This window comes from Manacus vitellinus, unplaced genomic scaffold, assembly GCF_001715985.3.
Source record: "Manacus vitellinus isolate BGI_N305 unplaced genomic scaffold, ASM171598v3 scaffold_2_pilon, whole genome shotgun sequence".
In the NCBI taxonomy this organism is placed as follows: Eukaryota; Metazoa; Chordata; class Aves; order Passeriformes; family Pipridae; genus Manacus; species Manacus vitellinus.
The window spans coordinates 355,173-376,910 of record NW_021940208.1 but is presented as its reverse complement, the minus strand read 5'-3'; the positions used below and the strand labels follow the sequence as shown (position 1 = coordinate 376,910).

The following is a 21,738-nucleotide window of genomic DNA, read 5'->3' as shown; positions in this document are numbered from 1 at the left end:
CTTAATGAAAGCAAAATTCCTATCCATATTTATGTTTTTTTCTACAGTGTAGATAGTGTAATCATGATGTAGTTATATTCCTCTTTCACAAGTGGCATAGGAGGAAGTTGATTGGACTCGATAATCTAATAGGTCTTTTCCAACCTAATGATTCAATGACTCTGTAAGTCCTGTATACAGTCATTAGAGAAACTTGGGTGCAGTTTTTAACAAATATTTTAAAAACATTGGATATTTATTACCAAGCACAAACTCCTGAGTAGGATCTTCCTAGTGTGATTTGGGCATGCTTCCAGGGTCTGGCAAGACAGCTGATAGAGATGCTGCGCCATCCTGTACCTGGAATTAAAAGGTCTCAAGTGATACATGTCCCCCAAGGAGCTCTTGGAGTATGCAGAAGACAAATTTCAAGCCTTCAAAGCTTTCAGGCTTTGAAAAAAAACCTCCTAATGAACTAAGTACCTCCTGGATTACAGAGATGCTGACATGCACTTTTGGATTTAGGAGTCTAAACTGTGCTGTAGGTGCTGATGTATTCTCTTGAATCTGCATATAGATACTAGATTAATATTTATTCAGTATTCAAAGTACTTTCCTGTGAAAAAAGAGCAGCCCTATCAGGAAGAGTCTGTCCTTAAAGTGTGACATTTATTTCCTAAATTGGTTAAAACCCACTACATAAGAAAGCAGTTTTAAAATCACAAACATAAAATCTTATATATTTTATTGAATAATTTTTTCCTAAATCTTTGGGATCATTACAAAGCTATCAGACATCTTATATGTAGTTAAAGAACTTTCACAGCTCATTTTATAATTAACCTGGAAATAATGTCTTTTTCCTTCTCTTCTGCTCAGTTTTGCTTTCATGATGCCTCAGATTCAGTGGAAAGAAGTGCTTTTATTCTTGTTCTTCTACAGAGCTGAATATGTGGCCATAGCTTACCAAATAAATACCAGATGTAAAATACTGTAATAATACAGAACTGGTAAGTTCTGCAGACATTTTTAGTGAATACTTGGCATGAATACATTGTTCATTTCTGAAAGTTATTGCAGCATAAAGTCTTTACCTCTCACAGAAATAATGGTTATAGGATCATTTCTGAAAAATTATGAAATGAGCATAATTCAGTATTAGGTGGAAAAATTATCTTGCACCTTACATGCTACTGGACACTTGACTTGGATTGAACAGACATAAAAAAGTATGAATGTGATTCTGTTTCTTTGATATCTTATGCAAAACAAGAGAGTATTTCTTTGGCTGAAGAAAGGGAGAGAATCATCAACTTTTAAAGCATTAGTCAACCACATTGGGAATAAAAGGATTCTTCACTGAAACTCTGCAGTAAAGCACAGCCCAACTTTATTATGTGCTGCATTTCCTATAAAACTGTTCTAAAATACTTTCATTTAAATAGTATAGTTGGAGCCAGTTTTATTATTTCCCAGACATCATCAGTGTCTTTTCCTCTGCTGAGTAGCCTTCCTGTATCCCTTATCCTCCCACCTCCCCATTACAGCTCAGCTGAAAAATCTTGGGATGTAAAAATAGCGAGTCAATGAGGCATAGAGGTAGACACAAAATGCTTTGGCTGGTAGGAGTGGGATGTCTTTCCAGCACTGACCAGCTTGTTTGGCAGATCAAAGAGGAAGATTGTGCTTTTATAAAGAGAAAACGGACATACATCAAGAAGGTGAATAAGGTTCAATTCTTGGGGGAAGTTTTCAAAGCAATAAGGGCCTGAGCCTTTCAGGAAAGGAACCAACAGGGAATTCTTTTGAGAGTGATGATCATTCCATCATGGGTTTTTGAAAAGTGGTCCTCATGCAATAAAGATACCTTCTTTTCCTTATGGAGGAGCTACAATTAGCAGTCACTAATATTGCTGGAAAAAAGATGATGACCAAGGTGATATTTAGGAACTATCAGTTTATAAGTCTTTGTGGAGCAGTGGGGAGCCTGAGAAACTGGACAACAGCTAGTCACAAAACCAAGCCCTTGCATGGATACTAAAAATAGCAGATGAAAAGGGCCCACTGGTTTGATACTGTCAAGTTAGACCAGGTCTAAAGAGCAACAAGAATAGAATCTGCATCTAGAGATGTTATTATATTGATTAATAAACACTTTGCTTTTTAACTTCAAATACCAACTTCACTGGACACATTTATAAAAGTATCCAAGCATTATGCAGTGTTTTCCCTGTCCTTTAGCAATTTAAGTAATGGGTTTCCATTGGGGCTTTTCATTCACTCAGCTTTACTGTATATATTGTGGAATATCTAAAAGGCTGTAGAAGGCTTCTTGGGAAAGATTAACAGCTGAGGACCATGTTCACATAATCATCCTCATCTCTTGATCCTTCAGTGATGGGACCTTATAAATAGGTTCACTGAGTAAGTTAAACAAACAGACCAGGTACTGTTTCTTGCTGCAAACAATTTAGAACTGACTATCTTTTACTGAGCCTATTCAGAGCTCTTATAAACTTTGCTCTGCATGACACATTCTCTTTCTCCAGGGTCCTTGTTCCATCAGCTCCTCACAAAGCTGAGTGGCAGGATCTGACGTAAACCAGTCTGTCAGTGCCACTTTAGCAAGTCCCCATCTGGGATATGGTCAAACATTAGTCCCTTTGTCAGATTGACATGATTGACATGGGCATTCTGGTGCTTCCCTTACTGTGAACTCCTCAGGTTAGCCTAATTCAGATATACAATGGTTTGGGGTGAAAGGGATTTTTAAAGGCTGTCATCCAACCCCGTTGCCATCAGCAGGGACATTTTCAGCTGGATTAGGTTACTTAAAGCCCCATCCAGCCTGACCTTGAATATTTCCAGGGATGGGGCAGCCAGCACCTCTCCACACAGCCTTTGCTAGTGTTTCAACACCCTTATTGTAAACTACTTCTTCCTTGAATTTAGTCCGAATCTACCCTCTTTCAGTTTAAAACCATTACCCCATGTCCTAATGCACCAGGCCCTACTAAAGCCAGCAGGATTTGTATCCCAGCTGCCGAGCATGTGCCAAACCCTTTCAGAAACTCACTTGTGCTATCTGTGGTAGTGTGGGGGTCTTTCTGGATAACTACTCTTTTAATTTTCATTTTCTATATAAGTGTGCTTTTTTTTTCTTTTTTAGCAAGGAAACCTTCAGCAGGATCATTTGCATTCTTTTTCCTAACCTTAATTCCTTAATTCAGATGGCAGCTAAGAACAGTACATAGGTTTCAAGTTTAAGCTTTTCCTAGAACTAAACTGAACCAAAAGAGCCAGACAGGGATTGCCTTCAGTTCAAGGGAAGACTGTCAGGAGGTTTTTCTCCGCTGTTAAGAGGCAAATGGGCAAGGCTGTTTTTACAGACAGCTTTTGAGGGAAATACTGCCACGAGCAATGAACTTAAACGTCTGCATGTTCTGATCTTTCCTTTTCTTCTTTTGTCCTTCATCTGCCAGCTCAGGCATTTTCTCTGTGTCCATGTGTTTGATCATGATGCCCTTAGCTTTTACCTTGGCATTATACCAGGTTTTCTATCTATCCTGGTACTAGACTGCCCTGAGGTTGTTTAACATGAGACAGGTGCATTCAACTCAAAATGAACAAGATACATTTTACTTCGTCCTCTTATTCTCAAGCAAAATGGCCACAGCAGCTAAAGTCAGGAGATTGTACCAAATGACTGTACTTATAGGCACTTATCAGCCTAAGCATATCATAGATGAGGTTCCATGAGAATGTAAAATCCCTACACAAGGGATTATCAGACTATTACAGTTATTCTTCTTATATTTCTATAATGATGTCCAAAATCTTTGGGAGAAAAAAAACTCTCCAGGTAAATTAGATAAGATAGAGAACAACTCTTTTATTGAAGGCCTTCTGGCCACAGAGTACAAAAGGTGCACGCCCCCACATACAGAATTCTTACACTTTTATATCTTTACTAATTATCATATCTAATAGGGACAACCAATCCTAAGACCCCTTTTGCCCTGATACCCTACCCCACTGGGGTCCCTCCAATGGTCTTGGGCCTTCTATCTTGTTTTGTCTACCATCTCTCTTGTTATTTCGGTCCAGGTGCACATCCCAACGGAATCCAATGGAACGTTCTTGCTGAATATCTATTGCCTTGAAAAGATGGTTAAAAGACAGTTAAACCAAAGCTTCAGGAATGTGACACGCAAACAGTAAGAAAGTAGCGGTCTAAAGTGAAGGAAAACTACATTAAAAGCTACAGAAAGCTAAAAATCCTAAAAACTCAAAGGCGTCAATAAGCAGAGGACTGTTGTTTGCAGGTGAAGTACAGAGACACATACAGACTAGATGACATGACCAGTGTCACACAGAAAGGCTGGAGCAGAGGAAGAAATGAAACTTAGATCATCTAATTTCATTAATAACATTCTTCCCAGTGAACTATAACTTTCTAGATTTTTGTTCTATGGTGCTCTGTTGAAGTTTTATCCAGAGCAGGAAGATAAATCCTGTATATGTGTGTGTGTATTTATATATACCAATAAAATATGGAAGTGGTAAGGTCAAAGAGATTTATAGTGTCAAATGAAAATACATATTATTAATAACTTGGCTGAGAATGGCTAAGCAGTCATGAAGACCATTTCCACACATCTGAAACCTTTAAAGGAGAAGGCACAATGAGTTATGTTGGAAATATTTTGAGAAGCAGCAGAAATTCATCAGGGTGAGATTTCCCATGGCACCTATCCTCCGTCAAGGAAAGAATATACATTTCTTGCAGAAAAAGTGGGGGTTAGGATGCATGGAATTTTCCCAGTGAAAAATGCCTAGCAGAAGCAGTATTTTTCTCTTTTTTTCCTAATGGCAAGCACAGTGTCAGCAGAAAACATCTTTGAGTAAGGAGTATTGGAAGGACCAATGTCTAAGTTGTGAAACACTGGATCAGAGTTAGTATTAAAGACAAATCTTTAATGTGCTGCCACAATGTGAGATGGCTTCTGTGGAATTTACTTTTCTGGCTTCTGTTCTAAGGCTAGTTTTGTCTGCTTGAATTTTCTTGACAGCTTGTCAAACTTTATTTGTATCTGAGCAATGGGAACGTAAAGGCATCAGTGCACCCCTGTCCGTTTTGCCACTGTGGCCCAGATCTTACCAGAAAGATTTAATTTAATTTTCTTGGGAATAAAGAATGACTTCACAAAGCAACAGTGTAAAATTGTCTGATATGCCATCTGGCATCCTAGAGAGCATTTTGACAATGATTTGGTCTTTCAGGTAAACTTTTATGGACAAATTAAAAAAAAAAGGAAAAATGTAATTAAAGAAGAGGAAAAATTGAGACTGATTTTCCTTGTAAAACACGAATCCATACAGCCTCATGTAACAGTAGTGAAGGAAACAAAACAAAACAAAAACAAAGAAATAAACAAAACCAAAAACAAACGAAAAAACAGAGACAATACATGAAATCTGTTAATAATTTAATGGAACGATGAAGCTCTGGCTACAAGAAATCCAGTTTTGTTCAACTGCAGAAAACACTCTGAGCTAGCATTCCTGGACTGATGGAATAAATCTCTTCTATTAACATGAGAGATAATTTTATGTAAATGTATTGAGAGACCTTCTAGCAGAGCTGAGCATCTTAGCAGTACCACTTAACTTCTTTGTAGGGTAATTGCATTTAGACCAAGGTCTTCTGAAGGAAGTGGCTGACTAAATTAGCATTAACCGGGTTCCTGGGGGGCTTGGGCATTGTGGATACTCGATCTTGCCTCCAGAAAGGACATGTTGACACTAGAGAAGCCAGCTGCTTCCAACAGTCTGTATGAACTGTTTTATCCAAGTGGGACAAATTTTGACACCCAGGAAGAGAAGATTTGAGACTAATCAGGGGTGGTCTGAGCTTGAGTTTTCCTCCAGTTTCCATCCCTCTCGCTTTTAAATGAATTCAAATTTGTGCATGTTGCTCCAGCTTCTTTTTATCACTGTGAATTGGGAATGATGTCCCCTTTGTGGGAACATCTTTTCTTATAGCACAGAAATAAAGCTAGTCTTATAGTCCTCGGGAGGGTGGTGGATGCAGCTGGGCTTGCTGACAAGCTGCTTCTCTGAGAAGAGACAGTGTCCAAGTTAGCGAACACGAAGGTGTGCTGGCAGAGCTGGAGCTACAATGAGAACTGAGCTGCCAAGAAGAGAGGAAGTTCCTTGTTTGTCCACATTGTCCTGGTACTTGTTGTAGAAATAGTTGTCAGTGATATGTAACAGACCAGATGCTTGCTGATATAAAGCACATCCCCCCACTAACTGAGCCAAGGGTCTAGGCCAATGTGCATGCAATATTACGTAGAAGTTTGCAACTGCTTGGATGTGTTTTGTGTAGGGCAGCTGGAGAGACACCTGCAATCTGTATTTTTTCCTTTACTTCCTTTCAACTCTTGGAACCAAAAACAAGAGATGGAAGTGTTCTTGCATTCATAGAAATGTGTGATATTGTCTCTCATTTATTTTAAAACGTTTGTGGTCCCTGTGTTGAATATGTAATTCAGAATACTGAGTCGGTCATGCTCAGGTCTTAGTATTCAAGAAACTGCATTCAAATCTGCAGTGATTCTTTGTCTTTCACAAAGTATGCAGCCATTTCATGAGAAAATGAGAGAAGGCTGTTTCAAACCCTTCCTCTGCTCTCTCTAAAGGATGGAAAAGGAGACAGCAGGGTGGAGGCGATCATGGAAAAATCTGGGAAGAGAAGGCCTAGCTTCTGCTCTTGAGTCAGAGGTGTGCTCAGTCACATTCACTTCTTGCTGAAATTGAGCTATGGTTGGTAACCTGCTGACTTCATTGGGGTTATTCCAAGTGTTGACATTTTTCCAAGCATATTCAATGGCATTGTGATCCTTTGAGTTAAGCTCTACCTGTGTGTTAGATAGTGATGTGCATAATACTGTACCGGAATATTATTTTCCATTTGTTGTATATGGGAAGCTGAGTTAGAGCTCTTCAATAGGAGAAGCAATAGCAGTATTAAGGATATTATTCTCCCCATTAGCCCCATCCCTGGAAGTGTTCAAGGCCAGGCTGGATGGGACTCCGAGCAACCCAGTCTAGTGAAAGGTGTCCCTGCCCATGGCAGGGGGGTTGGAACTAGATGGTGTATAAGGTCGCTTCCAACCCAGACCATTCAAAGATTCTAGGACTCTATGATTACTAGCTCCAAACTTTGTCCAAGTCCTTGCCTACATGACTCCTAACAAGTCAGTGATGATATATCAAAGTAAACTCAATGATAGAAAAATCATTTCCAATATCTCATTTTCCTGCAGCCTATTTCAAAATTATATGTTAATCCGCTCACATTTTAGATTGCAGACACATTTTGGTAACCCTTCAGTCATTTTTGTTAATATCGGAGCTCTCCATTTAGATCAGTGGGAATTTTATTTAGGACTCCCTGGCAAATGATCTGCTTTCTGAACTGTGGAATGCACAAATTGTGCAGCCTTTATTGAATAGAAATTATACTTTATCTCTTTGCATTATACAATCTCAGATTTTTAGGCAACCTGTAGGAAGATGATCCCTAAATGATCCAAGTTTATGAAATCATCTTTACAAAACATTGCAGATATTATCCTTTGCCTCAGTGAACCAGTAAAGCACCATTGCTCTGTTGAAGTGCAGCTGGGATGATTTACTGTAACTGAGATCTGGTCCTGCACCTGGAGGAACACTGGCTTTCAATCTCTGCTCTCCAGCAGGATGGCAGTTAGGAAAGTCATTCACTGGGTCACGTTAGCACACTGACACCACAATTTGCTGTTGCTGCTCAGAAAAATAGTTACCTTCAGTCAAAAATTGGGTTCAGACAGTCTCACAGACATGTGCTGCTTTGTCTTTATGGGAAGCTCCTAAAGTAGTAGTATAGTAATGACTTAAGAGGTCTGGAAACAGGCTTTGGAATAAGAACCTAGAAAATTTGTCTTTGGCGTTACTGCATGTTTTCTGACTGACCTTGGACAACTGAAAATCATTCTGTGCTTTATTTCCCTCTCTCTGTAAAAATATGAATCTTGCAATATTAATCAGTGTTTGTAAGGGTCCTTGAAGTCCTTAGATAAAAGAGCACATTACAGAGCATAGAGTAATTAGAATAGATGTATCCTATAGAACAGTGCAATCTGCCAAACTGGGGGAGAAAAAGAGGAGAAGAAAAAGTCTATCCTGTTAGAGTGCTCAGCTCCTCAAGCAGTTTGTAAAGAAGGTATCTGAACCTGGCAAATTATCTGTCACGATTTTCCCAAATGGGGAAGAAATGAGCTGCCAAGCCTTGGTCAAGGGCTTCTGTGGCTCTTGTGCCTTAAATATGTCCATGCACCGCTTGGTAGGTGCCTGTTCTCTTTGATTTTAAAATGCACATTGCATTAGGGCAATATTGTTAAGACACTATTGGGTATTAGGAAAAGGTTCTTCACCCAGAGGGTGGTTGGGCACTGGAGCAGGCTTCCATGGGAATTGGTCATGGCATCAAGCCTGACAGAGTTCAAGAAGTGTTTGGATAACACTCTCAGGAACATGGTGCGGTTTTGGGGCTGTCCTGTGCAGGGCCAGGAATTGGGCTCGATGACCTCTGTTGGTCCCTTTCAACTCAGGATTTTCTATGATACTGTGAAATTCCAGTGTGATATTGTGAATCCTACAAAAGTTTATAGCTAATGAAGGATATCCTGCAGCAGTTGCTTTTGTAGAGTAGGATAATTGTAAACCTTACCTTAGGTATTGATGTTTTTACATAACTCCTGAGAAAGCCTTCAAGAGCAGCATCTCACCATCAAAACACACAGCATAGCTCCCAGCTATCCAGGATATAAAGGCCTGGACTTTCTAATGCATTAGAATTCCCAGACACAGAAATAGAGGAAAAACCTACATTTGTCAAAAATACTTACTACTTCTTATTATTTTTCTCCTTTTTGCAGACATGCATGTGTGATTCGAGGCCAGGTTATGACGGCAGATGGAACCCCTCTAGTCGGAGTGAACATCAGCTTTGTCAACAATCCTCACCTTGGGTACACAATCAGCAGACAAGATGGCAGGTAGGATGTCTGTATAGAATTTACAGTATTCAAGCAGTAGTAACAGCATTATTGCCATGAACATTAAAGAGAAACACCTTCCAAGAGCACCTTTATTTTTGATGAATTTTAAGATGCTGATACATTATTGTTGGTTGTTAGAGGGCTGGCGGCCAGTCACCAGTGCTGTTCCTCAGGGTTCAGTTCCAGAACCAGTCCTGTTCAATGTATTTTCTACAATATGGGCAGGAGTTGAATGCACCATTAGCAAGTTTGCAGATGGTGCCAAACTGGGAGGTGCTGTTGACTCTCTTGAGGGACAGGAGACCTTGCAACGGGATCTAGATTGGAGCATTGGGCTATGATGAATGGGATAAAATTTAAAAAAATGAAAATGCTGGATTTTCTGCCCCCAGAATAGAGTAACACCAGGCACAAGTATAAATTGGAAGAGAAGTAGCTGGAGAGCATCCTTGCAGATAGGGATCTGGGGATGCTGGCCAGCAGCAGCTGAATAGGAGCCAACAGTGTGTCCTAGCAGCCAAGAGGGCAAACTCCATCCTGTGGTGCATCAAACATAGGTGACCAGCCGGTCAAAGAGGTGATTGTCCCACTGTACTTGGTGTTGGTACGGTGTGCAGTTGTGGGCCCCACAATTTAAGAAATATGTTCAGGTCCCTGAATGTGTCCAGAGGAGGGCAAGAAAGCTGGTGGTAGAGATGGAAGGAATGTCCTGTGTGAGGAGCATCTGAGGACTCTGGGTTTGTCTAGTTGGAGAAAAGGAGGTTGAGGGGTGACCTCATTGCTTCCTGCAGCTTCCTAAGGAGGGAATGTGGAGAGGGAGGTGCTGAGATCATCTCTGTGATCCAGTGACAGGATGTGTGGGAATGGTTCAAAACTGCACCAGGGGAAGTTTAAACTGAATATGAGGAAACATTACTGAGAGGGTACTCAAAGACTGGAATAGGAGAATAGGAGTCCTGTTCAAGAAACTTCCCTGTCTGACCATCCCAGAGCCACTCTGGCAGTCATTCTCACAGCACCTGAGCTGGGACCAAAACCCCTTCACAGCTACACACCCCACACTCACACAGTCAGACCAGGTTTCCTTACTGGCTCGACCCCAGGCTTCAAATAGCAGAGTCTCAGACATCTCAATCCTTAAAAGAATTTAATCTTGGTGCAATAGCTAAATAACAGCTTGGGTTGGTGCCTCCAAGGAGGGACCCCAAACAAAGGAACTGCTGGGCTTTTTTCCCCTCACAGTCTAAGCACAGGAAAGTCTGGAGTCCTTAGCTCCTACTGGGTCACTGAGTGTCCTGTCACCTGACTGGGCCACAATCCTCATGCCATTTGTTATGCAAAGGGTCAGCACTTCGTGACCCGCTCCCCAGAGTTCAATGTGCAACTTGAACTGCACCTGCACCCCAAGCCACCTGCGCTGAATGTACTCCTCAAAATTCCTGGAGAGGTGATCGATTCCCCAAGCCTGTCAGTGTTGAAGAGTAATTTGGACAATGCCCTTAATAATATGGTTAATTTGATCAGCTCTGAATTGGTCAGGCAGTTGGACTTGATGATCCTTGTAGTTCCTGAACAACTGAATATTCTATTCTATTCTATTCTATTCTATTCTATTCTATTCTATTCTATTCTATTCTATTCTATTCTATTCTATTCTATTCTATTCTATTCCTATTCTATTCTATTCTATTGCTATGCTATTCTGTTCTATTATTATTGTTTATTATTTGTTGGTATTAACTTTGTGATATCACCTAGAATCCTTAGCCAAGAACTGGGCAATATAAAGAAAAGATGCATATAAAGAAAAGACGTCTCATGCTCCCAAGAGCTCTATTCATGCTAATTCATGTTGAAATGATTAGGAAGAAGTCATTAAGATTACGGTTGTGTTAGAGGCAAAATCTGAGCAGTCATGCTCAACCAAAACAAAAGCATTGTAAATTGGGAATGTCTTTCATCTTATCTTTTGTTTGTCAATCCTAATTGGCTCCCTTTCTTTTAAGAACAAAAATGTAACATAAGGGGTTTCAGCCACACATGCTTTATGTACCTCTAACCAATAGCACTTGGGAGAGGATTTATAAATTTTAGCACATCTCCAACCCACAGCTTTCATTGAAGGTTTGACTTGGCCTGAGAAGCTGATAGAATTATAATGAACATGTGGTACCAACTTGTGCTTAACGCTGTCCCCTTCACACTCAGGGGCCTTTGCGCCCATTGTAACACTGATGGTGACTGGGAGGCTTACTGAGTGATACTCCAGCTCTTAGATGGCGTGGCAATAAAATGTGGATAATAAAAAGGCATTCCAGAAGAACTAGGGGTCTTGCTTAGAAAAGGATGCCTCTGGAGCTGGTGTCTTTTAGTTGCCCCATAACTTAGGCATTACTGCAAAAAAAGAAAAAAGCTGAACATTTATGCTATGAGTATCTCCATCATCCTTATTGAACCTATTTTGCATGAAAGTGGGATCCAAACCACATTTTCATGATCAGCTTGCTGTGTATGAACCAGCACAAAATCTGTGTCCATTAGAACAGATAAATGTGCCTGAAAAATTCCTGGACAACAATGCCTGTCATAAGCCTTTTTCTATCTGTTTCCTTGTACATATACAAGATCCAACTACTGTGTGTGATCTTACATTTAGCTTAGAAGTACTTTGAGGAAGGGACAATCTCTTTACTTTGCAATTGGGCTGTACCTAGCACCTCTACTGCACCTCTAGTCAGCAAACATACCAGTAAGCTAAACAGGGACAGAGCATGGAGGTGAGTGCTGCTATCCAGGCTGCAGGCCTTTGTAACTTGCAGGCAAGTAACTATTTTGTTCTTGGGTGGTGAAAGGCAAACACCCCCCACACGTACTGCTATATACCTACTTCTTCTGGCAGTTCAAACTAGGGATGCTCCTTACATGCCATGTTCTTCCCAAGGTCTAGCTGAGCAGGGGACCCAGGGCATAAAGCAATGCAACTGAAGCATCAGTATGCTCCACCAGGCTTCAGTGGACTCTTGGTTCCTTGGGGCTGGTTGCCAACCTCCAGAAGTTAAATTAGTTTCAAGAAACTCAACCTGCAGTTTGCTGACTCAGCCCCCAACAGATACTCAGCTCCAAGTGATAAAAGTGACAGAGATCAGGTGTCTCAGAGCAGGGAATCTGTGACCAAGTGGGATTCATCCTAAAGCTGTGGTTTCTGTCAGCAGCTGGTGGGGGTCAGCGTAACCCCAGACTGTGTGGTGTCAGCTCTTCTGATTTCACTTTCTTCACCTTCCTCTCAAATCAGTCTGCTTCTACAGAAACTTCATGCACATGTGGTGCACAGCCAACATCCAACAAATTGCCCAGTTGCAGTACTGAGTGTCTGGAATAATAAAAATACCTTCCAACTTGGCTGAGGGATACACACAGGTATTTTCTTAAATGAACAGTACACAGCACTGCATCTGTGTACTCTGGAGGTAATAAATGGACAAGTGAAAGTCACTTTTCCATGAATAGGCGAGTTAAAGAACACCAAAATCATAGACTCATGGAATGGTTTGTGTCGGAAGGGACCTTAAAGGTCATCTAGTTCCAACCCCCCTACCATGAGCACCTTCCACTAGACCAGGTTGCTCAAAGCCCCATCAGATCTGTCCTTGAGTCCAGTGAATTCTTCAGTAGTCTGTAAATTACCTTGAACTATTTAAGACCATTCAGACTAAAATTTATCAGGGCAGAAAATGTTGTCAGACATCCCTTATTTCTAATCCTAGCCTCACTGCTGATTTGGTGGGTAGCATTAGATGCATCTCTTGACCTTCCCAGGCCAGCAACCCAAATTGTGAAAGGGAGTTAACATTTGCTTGCCTTCCTTACTAATTGTTACAGTATTCATTAAAGACTATTTGTAATGTACTTTCAAAATCATGTAAAGAATTATTGCTATTCCAGTCTCTATTATCTTTTTTTATGTTTTGAGTAATTTTTCAATAGAGCGTGACTTCGGCTTTTTCACAGTGCAGTTTTCATGGGATTGAGTCACTTTGTTTTAAGAAGTTGATGCTCTTAGGCAAGTAGGTTCTCCTGACCTACAGTAGCAGGCTGCATGTATTCCTGGTCCAGTGCAGTGCACAGTCATACAGGGTCATCTGGACCATCTTCTGTGTCATTCTGTTTTGGAGAATAAATGGGAGCACACATGCAAGCAGTTACCTTGTTCCAGGGGTCATGAGATAACTGCATAAAACTCAATAGCTTTATTATTTGACATATTCACCATAGGAATATCTATTCGTGAAAATGTGCACTGAGTTGCCTGAAATTGATTTAGTAAATCAGTTTATTCATAGCAGAGTAATAACTGGGGGTTTAAAGTAAGGGAATTTAAAGATACAGTTGCATCAGTTTAGCTAGATTGGTTCCTAAGTTGATTTTGTTGCTCCAGGTTTGGTTTGTTTGGTTTTGTTTGTTTGGGGGGGTTTTTTGGCATGGCCAAGTTTCAAAATGAGTAAGTAAAATTTTGGGTTTAGAAGTACAGTGAACTGAATTTTTCACCCCTGTAAGTGGGTTCACTGTATTCCAGGGCTCTCCTCTTACATCCTTTTTAAGTCACATTACTTAATCTGAGCAAAACTTTTATAACTTCAAGGCTTGCATTTGTTTTTAGCCTAATTGTTGGGACAGAGATTTTGTTCATGTAACAAGGCACAAATAAAAAATGACAAGTCTCAAACTACTCTGTTGTATGCACTTCTCTGTAAAGCAAAGTTAATAGACAAATCAAAGTATCAGAACTGGATTATAAACCACATTTTTAAATAAAGCTTTATATTTTATTAAACTGGTAGTTTATAGAGGCTGCAAGTCCTCAATGTCCCTGAGTTGTAGGAACAGTGTTAGTAAAACAACAAGAAAGTCTCCAGACTTTTTCTTTCAAGTTCATTTTCATTCACATTCATTTTCTTTCACAATCAGCAGCTTTGACCTGGTGTTCTCAGAAATACCAAATACATGAACTTTCAGAGCAAAGAGATGGGAAAGGGTTACACTTTTCTGTGGAGTTCTTATTTTTTGAGCCTGCTTTGTGGATAAATAGATAATTTCATCCTTCAGCCTGTCTCTCCAGAGTTTTTAAAGAAAAACAACAATACAACTGTACAACAAGTATGATTTTTTCAGAGTGATAAAGAATACATCAGAGATCAGCAGCAGAAACAGAAATAAAAGTATCTCTTTTCTTCAATCCCATGATGGTTTCCCCCTTTTTTAAATTTAATTTCACTAAGGGAAACTGGAAAGAAGGTGTTTTCAGTTTGGGTTTTTCTGTTTAGTTTTGGGTTTACATTTTGTTCAATTCATCAAGGTAACTTGAAAGCTGCACCTTGAGACTCTGGGAAAACCAGGTCATGAGCAACACTGACTGCTAAAAAATACTGCATGGCTCTGTTTTCACAGCTGCTGGAGTCTGACAAGGAGGCACTTTCCCTTCTGCATCCTGTTTTGGGGATGCAGCAGAGGCCAGGATGTTTCCCTGCAGCAAGTTCCCATCCATGTCCCAGACTCAGTGAAGCCAAAGAAGTGAAATGGAGGTGTTTGCAAATAAAGCCTCTTCCAACTTGCCTAAAAACTTATTGAGCATCATTTGTAATGTTTATTTCTTCCCTCCTGTTGCCCTGTTCAGTGCCCGGATCCATGCGGAGCAAGCGTCTTCTTCCCAGCCAAAGGACTTGCCAAATGCTAATTGACTGTTAAAAACATTCACATCAGAGTACAAGTGTTGCTCAGCTTTGCTGGCAGGGACCAACAAGTTACTCATCAGGCTGCTGCAAGCCAAGCTCTGTAGGTCTGGGAAGCTGATGCCCCAACCCAAGTGGTACAATAAACATGGCTATAGCTTTTTAAAATGCTTTCCACTTCCTCTCATGGACTCAGTTTGACATTCTTCCATGAAAAACCTTCTTTCCATAGTTATATTTGCTAAATGAGACCTCACTCCATTAGTCATAAACCAGAAAGTGTTCTCCAATGCCATTTCTTGCCAAAGACTTGTGTTTAGAAGTAGTTCATACCCATTGTTGCTCCTCTGGTATTTTTGCAGCTGATGTGAAAGCCACACAATTAATTTTAAAAAATAATTTCAAAACCATTTTTCATCTTGTTTCTTACCCTGTATTTACAAGGTGCATCAAGTCTGCCTTTGGGCAATCAGATCGCAGTTCTCGTGCAGAGAAGCACATAAGCTCACAGCTCTTTAAGCACACGAGGAATTCTTCTGAAGCCAGTGAGCTTGTTCACGTGTGTAAACTCTGAGCGAGACTGTCATACAGCAGCGCCAAGCGTGGAAAGTGAGAAGCAGGGATGAGAAAACTTCCTTTGCCTGAAGCACACATTTGGCATTGCAACTGAAGAGATACTGAGAAAAACACAAAGAAGCAAACCCAAGAGGTCTTCAATTTGTGTTGAAATCCCTTCTTTTCTCACTTAACACCTCTTTTTGTTGCATCTATACATAGTGGATACACCCTGTGGTACTTGATAAAATCTCCATTTCAGACAAGATGTGGAGTTTAAATACAAAACTAAGAAAAACCCCAGAACCTTATCCCAACATCTTTACATCCAGAGGATGAATATTTTCCTTATCAAGGTCACATCTTTTCACACAGCTCTGGAGGGCTGTCTGTTAGCCTGACAGTGTTATCCAACACTAACAGAGGCAGAAAAGCCACTTGGCTGGAGGTGGCTTAGGGTGAAGTCACAGACCACAGGCAGTGATTCATCTGCTCTGATCTTAATGATTAAGAGTCAAAAAAGATGATGTGCTGAGTCCTGTGGTACACAAACAACCTGCACAGCATGCATTCCTAGTACACCAGGCTCAGTCCATGACTGGGCTCTACATGTTTCCTGGGTTGCATTAGGCACTAGTCAGGTTAGCAGTGATGCCAAGACAGTTTATATGCAGATATGTCAGAGAAACCGCTTTCCAAATAGTATATTTCATCATGTGAATTGATCCAATCTGACTGTGTTTGGATAATAAATACTTTTTTTTTTAAAAAAAAAAGAGTATGTATGGTCAAATAGTACTAGAAAAGCACCAACAAAAATATAAATATTTGTTTCAAAAAAGGTGTGGGTATGTTTTTAATATACAGGAGGACAAAATGCTAAGAAGCTGAACTTGTACTCCTGCCTCTGCCACTTGCTGTTACTCACCTAACACCTATTTGGGCTGTAGGTTTTAGGCTCATAAAATGTGACTGATGATATTTCTTGCAGTTATTTTTCTGGGGGTCCTTGCTAGGGAGTTGTTACCAACAGAGGGCGTGGTGCTTGCATTAACTTTGTATTCCATCTCTTAAAAACAGCTTTGATCTTGTTACCATTGGTGGAATCTCCATTATCCTGCACTTTGAACGGGCTCCCTTCATCACCCAGGAACACACGCTGTGGCTGCCGTGGGATCGTTTCTTTGTGATGGAAACCATAGTCATGAGGCACGAAGAGAATGAGATCCCAAGCTGTGACCTCAGTAACTTTGCCCGGCCCAACCCTGTGGTTTCTCCGTCTCCGCTGACAGCTTTTGCAACTTCCTGCTCAGAGAAAGGTCCTATTGTTCCTGAAATCCAGGTATGAACTGTATAAGCCAAGGAGACAATGAAGCATAGAGTTATAGAATCGTAGAATGATTTGGGTTGGAAGGGATCTTAAAGATCCCTTTCCAACCTCCCTGCCATGGGCGGGAACACATTTCACTAGACTAGGTTGATCCAAGCCCCATCCATCCCGGCCTAGAACATTTCCAGGGATGGGGCAGCCACAGCTTCTCTGTGCAACCTGTGCCAGTGCCTCACCACCCCTTTCTGTGCTTCTTTTGGCAGCTTTGAGCAACACAAATGCAACTATTCATCTGCTTTCCTAAACAGAAGCATTCTCTGTAGTTACACCATTTTTCAGACATTTGCCAGTAGCACTTGCTCCCAAGCACTCACTTCACCAAAAGATTTCTTTTCCCTTATCACTGAGAGATGAAAGCAAAGCACTTGTGGCTGACAGCACATGAGCTGGGACCCTTGTGTAACCCACAACAAGCCCTTGGTCAGCCCTTTGGCATTCAATATGCCTGGTGCCAGGCTGATGGACTGCTCCTGCTCTAATGTCTTTCTTCTGTTCAGGAGCAAATTCCACCCATGGGGCACTGTGGACCTCAGTGGTGGAGTGTTGGAATGAACTTTCTCATGGTTGGAAGTCATACCCCTCACTCTACAAAGCTGCTGAGACGTAGTCAGCACATGGTTGGCAAAGGGCCAGCCTGCAGAGCACCTCAGTTTTATTGCCTTTTATGATATTTGGAATAGATGAGCAAAGCAAAAGGATTACCTTTAATTACTCATCCCCGTTTTCCTACTTTTTTAAGGAAATGTAGGTCAGATAAAGTGGTGTAGTAATCTGCTTTAAGGTATTTTGCTAAATGGAAAGTTGGGTTTTAAACCCAGTAGTCCAAAGAACCAAATTATTGATTTTCCTTAAAAACACTTACTCTGTTGAAATATCTGGATGTACCAGCATTCAAGCTTTACTTTCTTGGAAGTGTTGTTCCCTGGATTTTAGAGTTCAGCATGTCCTGGGTATTCCTTTTAGTGACAAATAATCATCTGCCACCAATAAAAAGTATAAGGACGAATTGTGTGCTTCCTGGGTGACTCCACTGGAGTTACAGTACCATTAATGAGAAAAGAAGTAATTTTATATCTTTTAATTTTAATAAACCAGGTTCTGAACCCAGCAACAAATAAAGGTAGTGGTCTCTTTACCTTTCCCTCTGGACCAAATCTTGTGATCCTTCCTCACACTAATTTCCAATTGCAGTCACTGCGTTTGTCTCAGCATAATTACCAATTAAGTCCCAGATCTTTTAAAGTCCACCATAGTGCAGATTCTTGGTTCAGTTTTCACATCTCTTTTTTCTAAACCAGCAAACACTGTGAAAGGTAATGTTCAGTGCTGCCTAGGAAAGAAAAAAATATCTGATACAGTGCAACTATGATCATAACCTCACTCATTATTTGGTAGGATACTTGTCAGATTGTGTTAATTATATCTATTGAACTAAAAAGTTCTAAAACTCCTTTTTAATAAAAGCACATGTTTCTCTCTAGTGTGAGAGCAGCCAGTGATGTAGTTCATAAGCAATGGTTTGATACAGTTTCTTGACTGTAAATCCTAGAATCATAGAATGGTTTGGATTGGAAGGGACCTTTGAAAGGTAATCTAGTCCAACCTCCTTGCCATGACCACAAACAACTCCCACCAGATCAGGCTGCTCAGAGCCCTGTCCAACCTGATTTTGAATGTTTACCGGGATGGGGCATCTACCACCTCTCTGGGCAACCTGTGCCAGTGTTTTACCACCCTCATCATAAATGTTTAGTGCCATTTTAAATGTCTTCCTGATATCCTGCTTGGCCTCCAACTGCCACTCCAGAATGATCCCCCTAGCAGTGTCCTGCATTGTATCTGCCAAATCCTTGTGAATGTCAAATCACTTAGACATCTCAAATAGCACTAGACACCTGTAGTTATGGAATCTAATACCTAAGAAGGATTCATTATGACACCTAATTAAGGAGTTCACATGCAGTCATTGGGAGAGGTGCTAGATGTCTGAGCTTCCATTAAAGCTGACAGAAATTTAATCAGTACTATCAGTGGAGCCTACAGATCAGTTAAGACTTCTGGCCCTCACTGATGATAATAGTTAGATTCCACTGACTATAATTGATGTTTATATGCCTACCTCACATGAGCATATTTATAAGTTGACGTCTGGATTTAGATGCCTTAAACTGGAATTGAATCCCACTCATAAGTTTACGTGGCAACATCAACCTTCTAAAGAGTCTATCTCTGCTGTTTGCTGTGGGGAGACCTAAAAGAGCACTTCAGAAGAGATGCCGAACTTAGGTTCCTAAGTTGAGATAAGATGAATCCCATACATGATGAACAGTACTTTTCCCATGTGCCAAATGATTGAGCTAAAACCTGTAAACCAGTATTCCACATCAAATATTGATAGCTGAAGGTTAATGGAGTTTGTGGTGCAGGAGTTTACAAGAGAATCTGATTTGTGAGAGAGTCCTGACTGTACTTCAGTTCAGAAATGGACTACTTTTCATTTCTATACTGGATGTACATACAATAAAAAATAACCTAGCTGTCAGTTCCTGCAGCTGCATTTTATAATACACAGTTCTCAGTAGGGAAATGTTAAGTTTAAAAGGTGTGAGCACAAAGCTGGGAGGAGGTGACAAGCAGATAGCAGGACTGGGAAAGAGATTTTTGACAAGTGGGTAGATAAAACCCTCATAAGCTCCAACAAATAAATGCAGTGCTCTCTACCTGGATGCGTTCAAGAGACCAAATAATGCATTTTTAATGTTTGATTCAGGTGCCTATAGACAGATTTGGGGCCATTAAGGATGCCCTGAAGTGTCCCTTCAGGCTTCCAGCTGTAGCTTCAGAAAGGTGGAGATTTCAAGAAGGTCCATGTCAGAGCTGTCATGCCTTTGCAGAAGTTTTGGATACCATAGAACAGCTCAAAAGTACTAGATGTCTATGTTAAGGCCCCTAAATCAGACCTTAAATGCTTTTCTTTCTCAAAATTCCCTCTGAACATCTTATTAAAAAAAAAAAAGACTGACTGTTCCTTGCTGCCTGCTGGCAGAGTGAAGAGTAGCTGTTAGTGTTAACCCAGCACACAGAAACTAGATTTCCTACATTGTCTCACGCAAAGAGTAGAATTGCTACTAACACAAGAATAGATCAACACCACAGAGCAAAGGGAACATGGCAGTGAAAATTGCTACATTGTGTAAATGCCTGGTAAGCCTGAAGCAGCAGCTCTTCTGCCTACCCAGCCTGGTGGCTGGACCCCTTTAATAGAGCAGATTATATTGGTTAGGCTGGGATAAACTCTTAAGAATCTTTCTCAAGGCCCACAGACACAGCATATGAATGTATCTGGGCCAAACAGCAATTATCAAATAGAAATAAGGGCACAATTCAGCTCTTGTTACTTTTAGTGCATTCAGAGTATTTTAAAGCTTTTTTTTCCCCTCTTCTCCCACTGATGTCCTACTGGATTATACTCTCCCCTACCAATGCTGTGCTTTGTTGCTAGTTTATCTCTACTTACAAACTACAAATGTTTTTTTGGATCAACTGAATTTCTATTTGAACCCTTTCTTCAAGCAGACACCTTTAAACACAGCCCCTTGTGCTGCTCACTGGCTCAGTAGCGTTGGGCTGACCCTTTCTTTGGAATGGTAGACAGCAGAGATAGATCATGACAGAGAGAAATAATTATTTCTGACAGGGATCTGAACCAGACTTTCCAAATAGTACCTCTGTGACAATTATTTCTGCCTGTTTTTTTCCTAGTGGGATTACATATGAAGATAGATTTGATACAAGGGACCACCTTTACAGCGGTTTGGCTCAGCTCAGTTCTGGCTGAACCTAGTCCCAGTCCAGCTTGTTGCTGATCTCATAAAATATATTTTAAAAATCCTGTGTTTTCCCAGTTCTGTCATATTTCAGCCTCTTAAGCACTGAGATATGTAAATTTAAATGGTTACATTAGAGAAAGTAAATATTTATGAGCACAGTGGAATGGGGCTTTAACTGCTGGATGTGTCCATTTGTCAAGTGCTGCAACTCTCAGAACCTGTTAGTTATCACTTGAAAAAGTGTTGGGGCTTTGGATAATAGCTCAGAAGAGGTGTTTTCAGGTGCAGATTACAAGATTTGTCATTATTGGTAACACTAACCAGAAAACCTGTAAGAGATGAGCCACTTATCACACCAGGGATGTTTGCTGCTTCCACATAGGAGGATCTGGATATAGGAGTGACATAACTTGGAAGACACGAGGATCATAGAATCTCCTGAGTTGGAAGTGACCCTCAAGAATCACTGAGTCCAACTTCTGGCCCTTCACAGGACAATCCCAAGAATCACACCATGATCACTTTCTAATGGGTGGATCTTGTGACTCACCTGCCTTCAAGCTTCCACATCCCTTATATTCAGAAAGCTGACTATTGCTAGGGAAGCATTTTCCCAGCATTTAGGGTTCAGCACACTGGCACAGGAGAGGAAAGTGCCAGCTTTGACCTTCTAACGCATCCCATTAGCAGACCAAGTTTCTAGCTCACTGCTAAGCTTCTACCTTCATGTTTCAATCTTCACTGAAGGTTACTGACTTGTGCTGAAAATGTGCACACTGGGTGCTTACCTACGAGTGAAATTTTCTTGAAAGAGACAGTTTTTTTCTCCTAAGATTTTTTTTTTTATCAGTATTTGCATGGGAGCATCAGCACTGTGTCAGGGATGTATTTGGTATCAGTTTCTAGAAAATTTCTGAGCATTTCTCCAGCTAAAAAAAAAAAAGAAGAGGAAATTTTAAGATCTGGTGATACTTTAGCAGTTATATTATCTGCAAATCCCATCTTTACTGTTACTTCTCTGTTCTCAAAGCAGACCAGGGGCAGAAAAAAATTTCCCTAATGTTTCTCAAGTCTTTTCTTAAATGAGATAACTGTCCTAGTCAGCCAGAAATGCCCACACTCATGGCTGGAGGAGAAAATGAAGCAACTCA

General features: G+C 40.6%; 1 protein-coding gene across 1 annotated transcript in view; it reads left to right on the top strand.

Annotated features, from left to right (window-relative positions):
* TENM4 (teneurin transmembrane protein 4) overlaps window positions 1-21,738 on the top strand; it is a 349,236-nt gene that overhangs the window by 258,756 nt on the left and 68,742 nt on the right. Inside the window, exons 15-16 of the mRNA XM_018071344.2 lie at window positions 8,964-9,083; window positions 16,448-16,709. Coding sequence (XP_017926833.1) covers window positions 8,964-9,083; window positions 16,448-16,709 — 382 coding nt within the window. The remainder of the gene's footprint in view (window positions 1-8,963; window positions 9,084-16,447; window positions 16,710-21,738) is intronic.